Source organism: Centruroides vittatus, unplaced genomic scaffold, assembly GCF_030686945.1.
Source record: "Centruroides vittatus isolate TY-2023 unplaced genomic scaffold, ASM3068694v2 contig_3060, whole genome shotgun sequence".
Taxonomy (NCBI): Eukaryota; Metazoa; Arthropoda; class Arachnida; order Scorpiones; family Buthidae; genus Centruroides; species Centruroides vittatus.
This window is the reverse complement of record NW_027121964.1, coordinates 835,914-850,743: the sequence shown is the minus strand read 5'-3', so window position 1 is coordinate 850,743 and position 14,830 is coordinate 835,914. Positions and strand designations below refer to the sequence as shown.

Here is a 14,830-nt window from a genome sequence, read left to right as displayed (position 1 = left end):
ACTTCTCATAATTATCATACTAAAACTAACTTCCAAAATGTGTTTTTTTTTCTTTTTTACATTTTTAAATATGTCTATTTTGCTTGTGCAAAATAAAAAATAATTTGAAATGATACAATAGCCACAATTATTATTTTTCTAAAACATTTTTGATTAGGCACACATCGCAGAAAAATTTAAACATGGGATAGGTTAAAGCAAAATTACCACCTAACAATCATTTAAACAAGAAAAATATATTACAAAATCAAAAATATAAGTGTAAAAATAATATAAAATTAATTAATTTGTTTAACTTTTATACACTATGTAAGTTTCCATCTGTTCCATAATACGTGGTACGATCCAAAAGTTCGGGGACTGCAGTAATCTATGACAACGAAAGCATGTATTTGAAGTTACAGCGTATGAAATGGATTCTACCAAACTACCTCTACGTGTTCAGGTTAATTTCGCCCATGTCATGTAATTAAATCGCAAGCGCTGCTGTTTTTTTCCGGAGATAGTTACCTTTGTTCTGTGACATAATAAAAGTGGAATTTCAAGAACAACCTCCAACATTTTGACTTCGCCATGGTAGAATCACTGTGCACCTTTCTTAGCGATTTTAAAGTCTTTGTAGGTGTTTTACCAAAATGCTGACAAAATTTAATGTTGGAGGTTGTTCTTGAAACTCCACTTTTATTATGTCACAGAACAAAGGTAACTATCTCCAGAAAAAAACAGCAGCGCTTGCGGTTTAATTACATGACATGGGCGAAATTAACCTGAACACGTAGAGGTGGTTTGGTAGAATCCATTTCATACGCTGTAACTTCAAATACATGCTTTCGTTGTCATAGATTACTGTAGTCCCCGAACTTTTGGATCGTACCACGTATTACAACATAAACTGTTAATCTAGAGATTCCTTTTACAACCTGTGCACTTTTTATTACTTCTTTGATTTTTAAAATTATACTGATAAACCGCATTTCTTTATGCAGCGAGAGTGTAGCGAAATGATGTCATGAGCAGTGTTGGCCAATTAGAATCCAGTTTCAGTGTGTTTGCTGTAAAGCGCTTCTCGAGCGCTGGATAAAGAAATGGGGCCATTGTTTACTTAGCCATACCATATTTAGCACTAAGACAGATGCACTAAAAAAGAGACTACTTAATCTCTGACATACAATACAATATATTGTATTAAGTTTATGTATATTAATAACTCATTTAATTCTAATGTGTTGAATTCATTTTTTATTCTTTCTCAAATACTTAAAACTAATCAATGATTAGAGACAAATGCTTATTCATAAGATATTTTTTTGGAAAAATCTACAATAACCAAATCTTTAATTTTCAAAACTTTTACATAATAATAATAATTTTTTGTTCTATTATTAAAAATATTATATTACATTATATGAAATTCACTCACCTGACTGATTATATCACATATTTCTTTTACACAATCAATGACAACATTTGGAAAACCTGATATTTGAACAACTCTTTCAGTAGATACAGGACAACAGTTACTATATACTTTAATATGAGCTCCAGTTTTCTTTTAAATAAAAAATAAATAACTTTAGATATTTTAAAAGTATAAATGATAAAATCTCAAATATTATCTAATTCATTTATTTCTAAATAATGTATAATTTTGAGTGTGTATGTGTGCGCATGTATATAGATACATAAACACACTCAAAATTATATATATACACAAGAAAAAAAAAAGTTTAATGACTTTTTCCTGGCTACAGTAATGCAAATAATGGTGCCAATGGTTCAGTATGTCAAAGTGTAACTACATCCTTTTTACCTTTTTGTCCTTACTTATTACATTTCTGTGTATATATTGTCTAATTGAACTTTGTTTATTAATAGGACTTTTTATATTATTTTGTTTTGACTTTTGATTAAGAATTTTTCTCTTTGCTACTCAGACACTTCACCAGTATAAAAAGTCTTAATAATAAACAAAGTCCGAGTAGACAATATAAACACAGAAATGTAGCTACATCCTTTCAATCTGTAATTGCCTTCCAATCAATCCTCTGGTAAAAGGAACTGAATTGGTCTTAAGTTGTGATCATACATGTGAAAATTGAATTCACCTATATCTTGATGCAATTTTTGCACAGATGGTGGCATGCAAGTTGAAAAAACAGACAAAGTTCATTCAACTATTTCATTTCAATGGGCACTTGGACAGAAACCTAGAGTCTTCCAGTTCTTGTATCCAGTTTAAAGGTGTTTGCAGGACATATAGATCCAAAAGTCACAAGTGAAAGAAGCATGAGAAGTGGTGTAGACAGTTTTCTAAAACAGGTTTCAGTAACTCTCATGAATAGAAATGGTTGACCTAGCATAACAATGGAGGACTAGAACATTGTAAGTAAACTGATAAGAAAGACTGCCAAATTTTAGTAAGCAGTATTACCAAAACACTGAACATTTCGCTTGATTCAGCATATGCTATCATCCATGAGAAATTGAATTACTGGAAAGTGTCATGCAGATAGGTACCATACCAACACCTGATCATTGGTCTATGTGATTTCCTTGAAAGAATTATTACTGGTTATTAGACTTGGGTTTTTCATTTTGTGCCTGAATCCAAATATGCTTCAATAGAAAAAAGACATCCATCACCACCAGTCAATTTCAAGAAATTTAAAGTTTTGTCATCTGTTGTGAAAAACCAAAAGTGTCATGTAAATGAAATTTCTGCACCACTGACAAACTGAATGGAGAAAGGTATTGTCAAACTTTCCAAAAGTTAAAAGGAGACTATTCAAACAATAAAGCTTAAACTGTTGGCCAAATGTGTGATCATTCTCAACAACAACTGTATATATTGCCAAAACACAAACTTTTGAAAAAACTATGTTTTGGGAACATCTGGACCACTCATCACACAGTCCAAATCTTGCTCTCAGTGATTTTTTCTCTCTTCTTCAAGCTGAAGGACATTCTGCTCGAACAACATTTCCAGTCAGCCAGTAATATAAAAGTTGCAGTATGGGGGTGCTTTAAAGACTAGGACTAATTTCTTCAAACAAGTTATCAAACAATTTGTGTAGTGCTTGGGCAAATGTTTTAACGAACTGTGATTATATAGAAATTTCAATTCTTGTCTCTCATTACAATATGGTTAGTGCAACAAAATTATTATTACAATGCCTACTGATCTGTCTTCATTGATCACACTGTATCAATGTATATCTCAAAAATTCAATGTTAACATTACATTTTATTATATTATTTACATTAAAAATAAAATCACTAATCTGACAGATTTGTAAATTGCTTTAATGAAATCTAAACAGAACATAAAATTAAATAATAATACTTTTAGACAAGCCAATTCTCTTTAGCTGCTTAACTTAAAAAAATAAAAAGAGAGAGAGAGAGAAATTAGATAAACATTACCACCATAGCAACCGAATAAAAATCTCTCTCTCAAACTAAAAATAAAAATAATAGTTTGGCAGAAACCTAAAACTGCATAGATTATAACTAAGTAAAATTAAAATTTTTTTTGTTTCTTAAATACTGTATGAGAAATATTTTAAACACAAATCATAGATATAAATGACTATGATAATATAGCTGTTTTGATGAAATAATTCTTCTTTATCTCTGCCTGCATCTAATTGTTGTATTTTGGTTTATCACCTGTGCTAACATGAATCTAGAAGAAAAATCAATGGTCTTGAAAATCTTTCTCATATGGATCTTCAAAATAACCTGACTTATTCACAGTTTTGTCACTCACCAATGACTAGCAAGATTATATTACACCACTATTACCATCACAATTCCTTCTATTATTTTAATTCTTGATCACCTACAGAACATTTGAAGATTACAACAATGATCTCAAGAGAAATTCATAACAAGTTCAGACTAAGATGTTGAGTCCAATGATGATCCTTTATTTTATGGGTTTTATTTTGTTTAAAGGATGAAAACTCCATACCTTCCCTGTACAAAATTCTAAAGTAATGATAAAATCTTACAATTAACACGAATGACACTTAAGAAGCAAACATCACCCATTTCAGATTAAACAATCTCTGAGTGAAGTTAAAAAATTCTCTCTTACGTTACTGATTTAAAAAATAATAAGAAACCTTTTTTGAAAAGACTGAAATGACTGTTATAACTTTTGTGTGGTTCATTATCACTAAAGTGGCTTCTTGGTTTTTAAAACACCTTTGTACATAGTTCATTCATAACATTTTCAATACATTCTTGTTTCTATTGATGCATAGTCAATTATTTTTTTAGACTTTTGTTGCACTAAGTGTGGTTTCAAACTAATCTGTTCACATTATTCCAGCCTATTTCTGAAGACCAGGCCTGGAAACTAACAAATACTAGCCATTATTTTATGTAACAATGTTTCATTAGGTTTAGTTTTGGGCTGATAAATGGTGTGTTATAAGATAGAAAGCAAATATACATAGTAGTAATATGGATAAAGAGAAATGAGGTAAAAAGTTAGGCCATCAAGACAATTACATTAAGGTTTGTCCCAGGTAATTAACAGATGTTATTTTTAAATTTTTTAAAAACTACCAGTTTTATTAACTAGATAAAAAAACAATGTTTTTAATCATGTTTATTAAATGAATGAAATGTTATGAAGTTGCCTCTTCCATATATATTTTTTTAAAATTAGTAGAAAGAAATTTTACTGTCCCAAAAAATTAACTGTTTGTTAAAAATACTTTCTAGGAAAATATATGCATGTCAGTTGCATTTTCATATTTATGTCATTCCTGTGTAAGTATATAAAAACATTTGACACATTTGAAGCACTGAAAAGTTGTTTGTTACTATGGGTAAAAAATATGATTTCAGTGATTATGGAAGAGACAAAATTGCTTCTTGGATAGTTGAAAGCATTTCCCAAAGTGAAATAACTCAAAGTTTAAATAGAGCTAAGTCAACAATAAGTAAATTTTAGCAGTAGAAAGAAGGTTCAACAGGAAAATCAAATTCTTAACAAAAGACAAAAGTGATTGCTTGACAACAACAGTGCATATTTCAATTGGCAACAAAAAACCAATGTACTGTAAAGCAAATAACAGAGCATTTGCAAGGTTGTGTTTCAAAATCAACTGTTGATTGCACATGGTTGAAATCTGGAAAAGCTAAATTCAGAAGAGTGAAGAGAAAACCTTATCATAAATCACATCACAAGGAGGAAAGTCTCACCTGGGCCAAAAATCATACAACCTGGGACAAGGAATGGACCAAAGTTATTTTCAGTGGGGGGAAAAAGTTTAATTTAGACAAACCAGATGATCTTAAATTTTACTGGCAGGATCTACAGAAGAAAGATCATTACTGCAGTAAAAGTTGCAAGGTAGAGAATCAGTAATGGTTTGGGAAGTCTTTGAATTAAAGGGTAAAACCAATTTAGCACAAGTAAATAATAGGATGAACTCTTGACTATCAGGATATGCTGGAAATCATTGTTTCCATGTGCCACCAAAGTTTGTGTCAGGAATTACATTTCTTTCAACAGGTGCCAAATATTTCTTTACTTAATGCCTCAGTTTACATCTCTCAGTCATCCAAGGAAAGGATTGCCAAGAAAAATGTTCTACTTTTTGTTAGTCTGTATTACATTCCAACATAAATCTGACGGAAAATTTGTGGAGATCATTGTGAGGCAAATATATAAGGATGGTCAACAATTTTCCAATCCAAAATAAATAATTTTAAAACCATTTATCATCATTAATTGTCCTTCCATGTCTTAGGACTTGTAGTGAGATTATTTGGAAATTTTAGGCAACCAGGGGACAAAGAAGAAGAAAAAGGCATTAAAAAAAAATGAGCGCTGTATGAGGCCTCAACTAAGCAATAATGCTACGGGACTAAAAATTATAATCAATGTCTTCATTTGAAACTGACAGCTATTGTTTATGTTCTTCACTTGAAACTTCACTGTCACTACCAGCATCACTTGAGTCTTCATTCTCAGATGATGCAAAATACACTGTGCCAACTTCTGACCAGTCCAGTGAACTAAAAATGGATGTGAGTGACACTTTTGGACACCATTTCTTCTGGTATTAGTTTCCATAAAGCCACAATCCAGTCACACATCTGAGACAGGAATGGTTTTCAGCATCGTCTCCATCACAGTGTACCTCCACTTGTGGTAGAAATGACGCAGGTGACCTGTAAAAGGACAGTTGACAGATACATCAAGTGGTTGCAGAATTCCAGTCATCTCTCCTGGTATCACAACCATGTCACTTTTCTCTTCCCTTGTTATCTTTCTCATGCTTTCAGTCAGATAACCTTGGAAACTGTCAACAACCAATATGGACTGTCAACATAACAGTGCACCTGGATGCTGAAACCACACTGACTTCAGCCAATCCATGTAGAGTTCTTTTGTCATTCAGCCTTGATCTTGAACTTGTACCAATATTCCAGGTGGTAATGTTTTTTCTTTTTTTGCAGGGTTTTATGCTTAAAAATGACAGAGTGGCAACCTGTTTCCACCAGCAGTGATGTACAACATTACATTACGGTGCTGCTTTTCTGCTCCTGCTGTTTGCACCAGAACTGTTTTTCTACCTGTCTGACTGACTATGGTGTCATTTGATATATCAAAGAAGACAGGAGTTTTGTCAGCATTACCTATTGCTCTTAAGTTGTAGCCATGTGTCTTTCTTAAGCTGGGGAAATGTTTCTGAAATGTGAGCAGTTTTTCTTCATAAGTGTCAGGAAGCCACTGCACTATTGAAGTTTAAAACCAAATCATGTCATGCCAGCTGTAACTTCTCTTAAATTTACTTTTGGGAATTTTCATATTATGAGCAATCCTTCAAGATTTGAACTGAATCATTTCAACAGATACAGAAAATCCATTTGCCTGAATTTCACAGATATATCTCAACAGATTTGCTTCCAGGTCAGGATATCTCACTGCCTTTCTGCATAACAATTACTGATTTTGTGATGTTTTCTCAAGAGCATCTCTTGTTTTAATCCATATCTGCATGTTTTTTCAATCTAATCAAACTTCCTTCCTGCTGCTTAATTTCCATTTTCTTGTGCACAATGCAACACTTGCAATTTAAATTTTGCTGTGTAACTCACTCTCACGATCCAAGTTCAACATGCACTGAGCAAGCACTCAACATAAGCATTAACCATCATTTCATCCCTGTTTGAAATTTTCAGTGTTCCTATATTTCTGTAGACCAATGTCTCTACTCTCACCCCTCGACAGAATTCTAAGATTTTTATTTTTTCCAAATATATCATTCAAAAATGGGGTGTGGCTTATACATGCGTAAATACAGTAAATTCAATAATTTAAAATTGGTTCCTTTTCTTTATTATCTCAAATACTAAAGACTGAATATATTTGTCTATTATCTGTAAGCTTAAGTTTGGATAAACTTTTATTTTAAAGATGAAATATTTAAAAATCAGATATTCATTTGGTACACTGTAATTACAAATACTTTCAATGATAATATATAATCATCTTCAGGTAAGAACAGGAAAAAAATGGAACAAATACACAGTTTTGTACTCCTATTAAGTGCCATTCAATTGATGACAACTAAACTTCAACTATTTTCTTATATTAATCAAAATATTGTTCTGAATAAATCAATTTAAAATTATAATATTTCATTTAAATATCTGTCATAAAATATCAAATTTTAGGATAAAACAAAGTTTCTACTTAAGCATTTACAAACTAAAAATACAAAAATTAAATTTCTGGTACTTGTAGGTTTATACAATAGCTTATGCCCATGATGGTGCAAGTGATATGTTTGTAATACAGTATAACCTCTGAATAGTGGACACCATCAGGACTGAGAAGTTTGTACACTATTCAAAGGTACAGTATTACATGCCAGTGGCCATATTGTATTTTAACCTGATCACTATAAAGTAAAGAATACGATGGTTTACAAAAACATCAAATTTGCATTAGGAATGTGAAAATAACAAAAAGTATATGTAGCATATATATTAATGGACAAAAAGGTGGACGAAGATTGGTTTTGGCAACAGGCGTTTGAATGCTGACTTAGGAAGGAAATTTGCCAAGGAATAAGAAATATATTTGGTATTCTTGTAATTATAATGTCATTTATGATCTAAATGACTAGTAAAAATCAATATAGGAATTTGTCTGCTGTTTAGTTATTTAGGTGTAATTTTTCAAAAATTTTTGCTTTTTTCAATAAATAATTTATTAAAAATTACTTTAGCCATCACAAAGCTGTTAAGATCATAAATGCAAAAAAAAAAAAAAATATATCTTTCTACATTTTAAAGTGGTCAGTGATGATTACTTTGTAAAAAGAAAATATCCTCATTTAACTAAAATTAATATTAATGAGTAATACAGTACTTTTAGTTGTTAGTGAATTATTGATTGCTTTAATAAATATATTTCTTTCAGTAAAAAAAAAACTAGTACAGTTTTGTTAACTTTTGGAGCCTAATCTGTAATTTCGATATCTGTAATTTTCTGAATAGCCTAGGATTTAATTATTTCTCACTTTCATGAGAAAACCAATGCAGTAAGGAAATTCTTGTAATATATTCATCAATTTTAGGTTATAAAGTTTTTGAATACATTGATTCTATTTTAATTGTCATATAAATCATTGTGAAGTTCACAACTGCTCTACAACTACAGATTTATTAGATATAACTCATTTGATACTTGAAACTTTTGAAAAAAAAAACTTTCAACTTGTGTTGCCTATACTGAGACCTTTGATATTTTATGATTTATCAACTCTTTCAATGACCTTGGAATAATCTAAGATAATAAATGGAACTTTAAAGATCATACTGATTGTGATTAAAAAAAAAAACTCTTGCAATCTGTTGCAGGATTTTTTGGGAATTCTTTAAAAATATATCGCATAAATCCATATCGTATCCATTTTCTCTTCTTTTTTTTTGCTAATTTTAATCGTTAGTTGACTACTGTCTCCCTATTTGTTCTGTGGCTGCTCCTTCACTAATCTCCCAAATTTCGCATAAACTTGATGAACTGCATTTACTGTTAAATAAATTGTGTAACCTACCACTTACTCACAAGTCTTACTGCTGCACATAGGCACATCAACTTATCTGTCCTCAAAGAATGCATAAAATACTTATATTGTGTTTTTGTTTTTATAAACATTTTAATTGTTTAGTACGACCACACTGGTTTTATTTAGTCAACCTACCCTTAGTTTTTCCTGTATATTCAACTCCAGAATATTGTCTGGCAATATCACATAAATCAATTTTTTTATCACATTGCAGAGAATATGAAACCAGTTGAGTACTTACCATATGAAAGTTTTAGTAATTTTAAAAGAAAATGTCAAAATATTTTATATCAGTCATGAATTTGAATTTGTTCAGTATCCAGGCTAACCAGTATGTATAATTTTTTCTTCTTTATTGATTTTGTTATAAATATGTATGTAAAACATGTTCTATCTTTACAATAAGTGTAATATTTAAATTTTTTCAACTATTATTTCTGATTGTTTTATGTCTTCATTTTACTTTTATTATAAAATTTTAAATTGCACTACTTTTATGCATATATATATATATATATAAAACTTTTTTTGAGATTTTGGTTTTAATTATATTATGTTATTGTTACATTGGGGGTGGATATCATTTGTCATCTGGCAATTCCTAATTATGTGTAAAATAAATAAATAAATAAATACTCCGTCACATTGTGGGTCACTTTTCGTTTTCATATCTCTGTTGTGCACATTTGATTTGCATTGCTTATGAAATAATGTACATGAGTCTGAGTGGGTGATAGAATGAATTAATTAATCAGTTATGGTGAGAGTGATTTTAGTTGGCAAGGATAAACTCCACTTGCTTTTATACAAGAAAGTGCAAAAGCAAATGATTATCAAGACATGCTGGCATGCAATTTCTTGCCCTTTTCAGAATGTATTGCTTGAAATCATGCACCAATTCACACATCAAACTCTATATATGAATGAGTTTTAGATAACGGGGTGTCTATTATTGATTGGCCAGCTCTATCTCTTGATCTTAATCCAATAGAATGTCTTTGCAGGATTCTTCCTAGAGCTGTATACTCAAACAGGCAGTAATATAATAGTGTGTATTAAACAAGCCATAATTTATCACTGAAAAGTAGTAAGTAAATCTGTCCTCCAAAAATCATACCATCAATACCAGATCACATTTACAAAGTTATTTTAGAAAAAGGAGGCTTCATTGGGTATGAGGATATTGTTAAATATATTTTTTAATATGTCATTGTTTCAGCTAATTTTGTTATGCAGCTTTATATTTTTTAGTACAGTTAAACTGATTGTAAGTCTTTAAATTATATATTAATTATTGCTGTTTATTTTTTTCCTGTCTCGACAAATGCTTATTATTTTAATATGAACATTTGTAAAAGTTCAAGCAAACCAAAATTTATTTATTTCTGCAAAGTTTTCAGTGTGAATAATTTTATAGGGGAACCTATTAGTGCCTTTACATTTAAGAGATGCACCATCTTAGGCATGATGGTGGTATATGGACAAATAGATTGGAATGTCATATATTCAACCTGGAATAAAAGTTCAAAAAAGGCATAATAAATAAATAAATAAAAAGCAAAATTGATATATTGCTGAAAAAGTCATTTCAAATGAAAAATAAGATCAGTAAACTATTTATAATCATTGGTAAAGAATGGTCAGCAAATGAAACAACTAACTGAAGAAAAGTAAATTGTATTTAAAATGTAATTCAAGAGCTGTTAATTAAAAGACATAATATAACAACAACAACCAAAATAATTATTTGTATTGTTTTAGAAAAATATTTTGTTAAATTTTTGAATAGCATGCTATTGTGTCTGACATGAAATGATTCTATGCAATGTGGCATGACATTAAAATGCAACACACAGCATGACAAGGATATAACCCACAAGCACCATATTTTTTAAATATATAGGATGATATAAGTCAACAACTTGAAAATTGTACTTCTAATAAAAAAGTGATACAAATAAAACTTTAATATTTCCAAAAAATCTTTTTAACACTGTAAAAATAAAATCTGGTCCATCCCCTTTCTGGGTAAGATGCAACTTCAAAATTTCAAATGGAATCACTTTTTTTACATTTTTGGATTCTCTAGTAAAAAAATAATAAAGTTATGATCATAAGCAGTCATATGTTTTGAGAGGTAATGGTCTAACAAAAATAAAGCTTTTTTTTATGAGCTAATTAATTGAAACAAATTTCAAACTAGTTCAAGGTTAACTTTTAATCATTTTTTGATGCGGTTCAAAAGCAGTACTCAATTCTGAATTAACTTCAAAAGCAAATTTAAACATGTTTGAAGAAAGACGGAAGACCAATTTCATAGCTACCCAGGTCACCAGATCACCAACTGATTGATATTCCCTATGGCATTTCATAAAGGATTAAGTTTTGTTTCAACAACAGACTACAATTTGAGAGATGAAGCAGAAAATAAGAGATGTCTGTGTTTAAATAACACCAGAAACACTGCAGTCCATTTGGCAAAACTTTATTACTTGATTACTGAAAGGTTTAGATGAAAATTTTTTAACATTTGTGAAATAACTGAATAAAGAAATAGAAATTATTAGCTCATATAAAGATTGCATTTTTATTAGACTTACTCATCATCACCACCATTACTGTTGTTAAAAAAACATTCTTAATAAAAGTTTATTTTTTAACAGAAAATCCAAAAATATAAAAAAATTAAGTTGGTTTCCTTTGAGATTTCAAAGTTGTATCCACTCCATCCAGAAGGGGGATGAACCAGGCTTTATTTTCACAGGATTAAAAAAAAGTCCTTAAAAACATTCAAGTTTTATTCTTAACACTTTTTTTGATATATTAAAAGCATATTTTCTGAATAGTGACTTGCAACACATCTTGTATAATACTGAACACTAATATTATTAAAACTTTTATTTTAAACTAAACTAACCTCTCTAACTTCTTTTATACGATGTCCACCTTTTCCAATTAAGCATCCAGCATGACTCTGATGAAGTAGCATTCTCATTTCACAATCAAAACTCAATGTCCGATGATGAATATACTGTAAGAATATTAAACACAGTATTAGATATATTTTCATTTAAAAAATTTTAATGTTATTGCACATAATAATAAATCAAAATGCTTGGAAAAATTTTTTCTTCATAATATAATAATGCAGCATTATCAAATAATAATGATAAACTAAATAACAGAAAATTCATATTAAACAAATTTCAAAATGTATTTCCTTTAACACATTTATTGCCTCCATAGGGAGTGATGTACTTAACTGTAAACTGATTAACTTTATGCCAAAAATTTTTTACATTTTGTTTACTTATATCTATGCTAAATGTTTTAACATTAAAGAAATTATACAAAGTATGATATAATCTTAGAAGTGTGCAATAAACAATGAAAAAAAGATGGCAAGGGTTCCTGGCACTCATAATTTACAAAGTTAAAGTTGTACATTGCACAATGTTTGAAAATTTTAATATATAAATTATTTTTTTAATTATTATTATTATAAAAAGACAAAACTTTTTAGGCAGGAGTGAAAATTGTAAATGCCTGTAATGAGTAAAACTTTCATTCACTCCACTCAAAATATGACATGACAACCTATTCCCCACTATAACAGCAAAATTTAATAGCATCAATGCCTATATATGTAATCTTGCAGTTTCATAATTTTTTATTCATCCAATCCTGATATAAAATGCAAAATTGACAAAGACATACACAGAATTTTGTAAATTGAACTCCTAGGTTATCAAGACAAAAATACAAATTAACTGGGGAATCAAAATTTGGCTGATCACCATACTTTCCCTATGTTATACCATATCAGTTGGCAAACTAAGAACTTTTTCTTAATAAAAGTTTTGAAGTGAGAAAAACAGCAAATTTTACAATACTCACAAGAGGGATCAGCATATGTGATGATGCAGTGGCACTGTTGGCATGGATCATTTGGTTGCACGGGCACTGAGCAAATATGGCAGAGATTCAAATCCATAAGAAGTGATCAATACATTGTGATTCAATTTTTGACAGCAGAAGGCTATCAGACGAGTGAAATTCATTGGCACCAAACATAGCATTCATTGGCATATGAATACTATGTTTGGTGAGAAATAAGTATTGAAGATAACAGTAAAGGATTAGGTATGCATGTTCTGAACAGGATGTCAGCAAACAACCAACCTGCCATATCTGGGGCAGGTGCATGTTAAAGCAATAGATGAGTTCATTGCTAAGATTGACAATCTTGTATGGGAGGATTGTCAAAAAAGCTTATGTTTGCTTCCTACAGAGTTTGGAGTGTCATTTGGCTCAGTTCAAAATATTGTGAACGACAAATTGTTGCATCAAAAAGTCTGTTCACAATGGATTCCATAGATGCTGACTGTGAACCATAAGGAACAGTGTATAGATTTGTGTCTGCAACATCTGTGATGGTACAAGGAATATGGTAATGACTTTTTACTGTACATAGTGGCTGGTGATAACATGTGGTGCCACCATTTCAAACCATCCAGAAAAGCCACCAGTATGCAATGAAAGCATGCTAGCTCACCAAAACCCAAGAAATTCAAGTCAACTTTCTGCAGGTAAGATGATGCTCACAGCATGTTTTGACCATGAAAGACTACTACTGCTGGAGTATAAAGAGCCTAGCAACATAGTTAAGAGCTACCCTCAGACACTGGACAACTTGCATCAAGCCATCAAGAGGAAGTATTCTGGAATGTTGTAAGGAATGTTAGCAAAGAAACAGCGGGAGGTTCTTGACTGCTCATCCTACAGCATTTATCTGTCCCTTTATGACTTTCATTTGTTCAGTCCTCTCAAGAAATTTCTGAAGGACAAATGCTTCCACAATGATGACAAACTCGAAGATGCAGTACTGGAATGGTTCAAGGAATACCCGCAATACTTCTTTTCAGGCAGTACCTGATGCCTGGTGAGGCAGTGGGATGTATGTTTGAATGTTAGTGACATTTTCTCTTAAGACAGTATTGCATTTTTATTCCTAAACATTGCTGTTTCTGTTTGTGCTTACTTAGTAAATTCATTGTATTGGTTTGTATTAATAAATGAGCTGTAATGGGTTTCAGTTAATCATGCCTTACACATTAAAATATAACATAAAACAATTATAAATAGCTTTAAATCTGTATAATCAAGAAAAAATTTATTCTGAAATATATTGGATATTTTCTGGTGGCAACAGAAAAACATTCAGTCAAAGTTAAGCAGTAATTTCAGGGGGAATACATGAGGACTTTCTAGTGTTGATAAATGATGACGACTTTCATTCAGTAGAAAAGATGGCAAATTCTGTTGATTATAAGGTAGATAAAAATATCAAATGAGAATAATTACATTTATTTTTATTGAAATTGTTGCTCCTTTGATGTTGATAATAGTCCAATTTAGGTTTTTCTGATCTCTCAAATGCATAGAATATTTCAATCCTAATACCTTTAAATATTTTAATGGCTTACTTCCATCACAAAATTTCTACATCTGTATTCCATTCAACTATCGACTGTGGCATGAAGCCCATGGGTTATAATTAATTACCTCACACGAATTAAAATAAAATGTAAAATTACTAAAATTCCAAACAAAATTCTACTTTTATATTTTAATAGTCATTTATTATGCTTATATACTTGGATAAAATAAAAATTTATATTGAGTGTGTACAATAATATAAATTAAAAAACTATTGTGTCAACAAGGTA

At 30.4% G+C, this 14,830-nt stretch overlaps 1 protein-coding gene across 2 annotated transcripts in view; it reads right to left on the bottom strand.

The window, feature by feature from the left end:
- HnRNP-K (Heterogeneous nuclear ribonucleoprotein K) overlaps nt 1-14,830 on the bottom strand; it is a 137,215-nt gene that overhangs the window by 43,630 nt on the left and 78,755 nt on the right. For both annotated transcript variants that reach the window (XM_067267561.1, XM_067267562.1), the window contains exons 7-8: nt 12,019-12,132; nt 1,421-1,549 (exon numbers count right to left, since the gene is read on the bottom strand). In XM_067267561.1, coding sequence (XP_067123662.1) covers nt 1,421-1,549; nt 12,019-12,132 — 243 coding nt within the window. The remainder of the gene's footprint in view (nt 1-1,420; nt 1,550-12,018; nt 12,133-14,830) is intronic.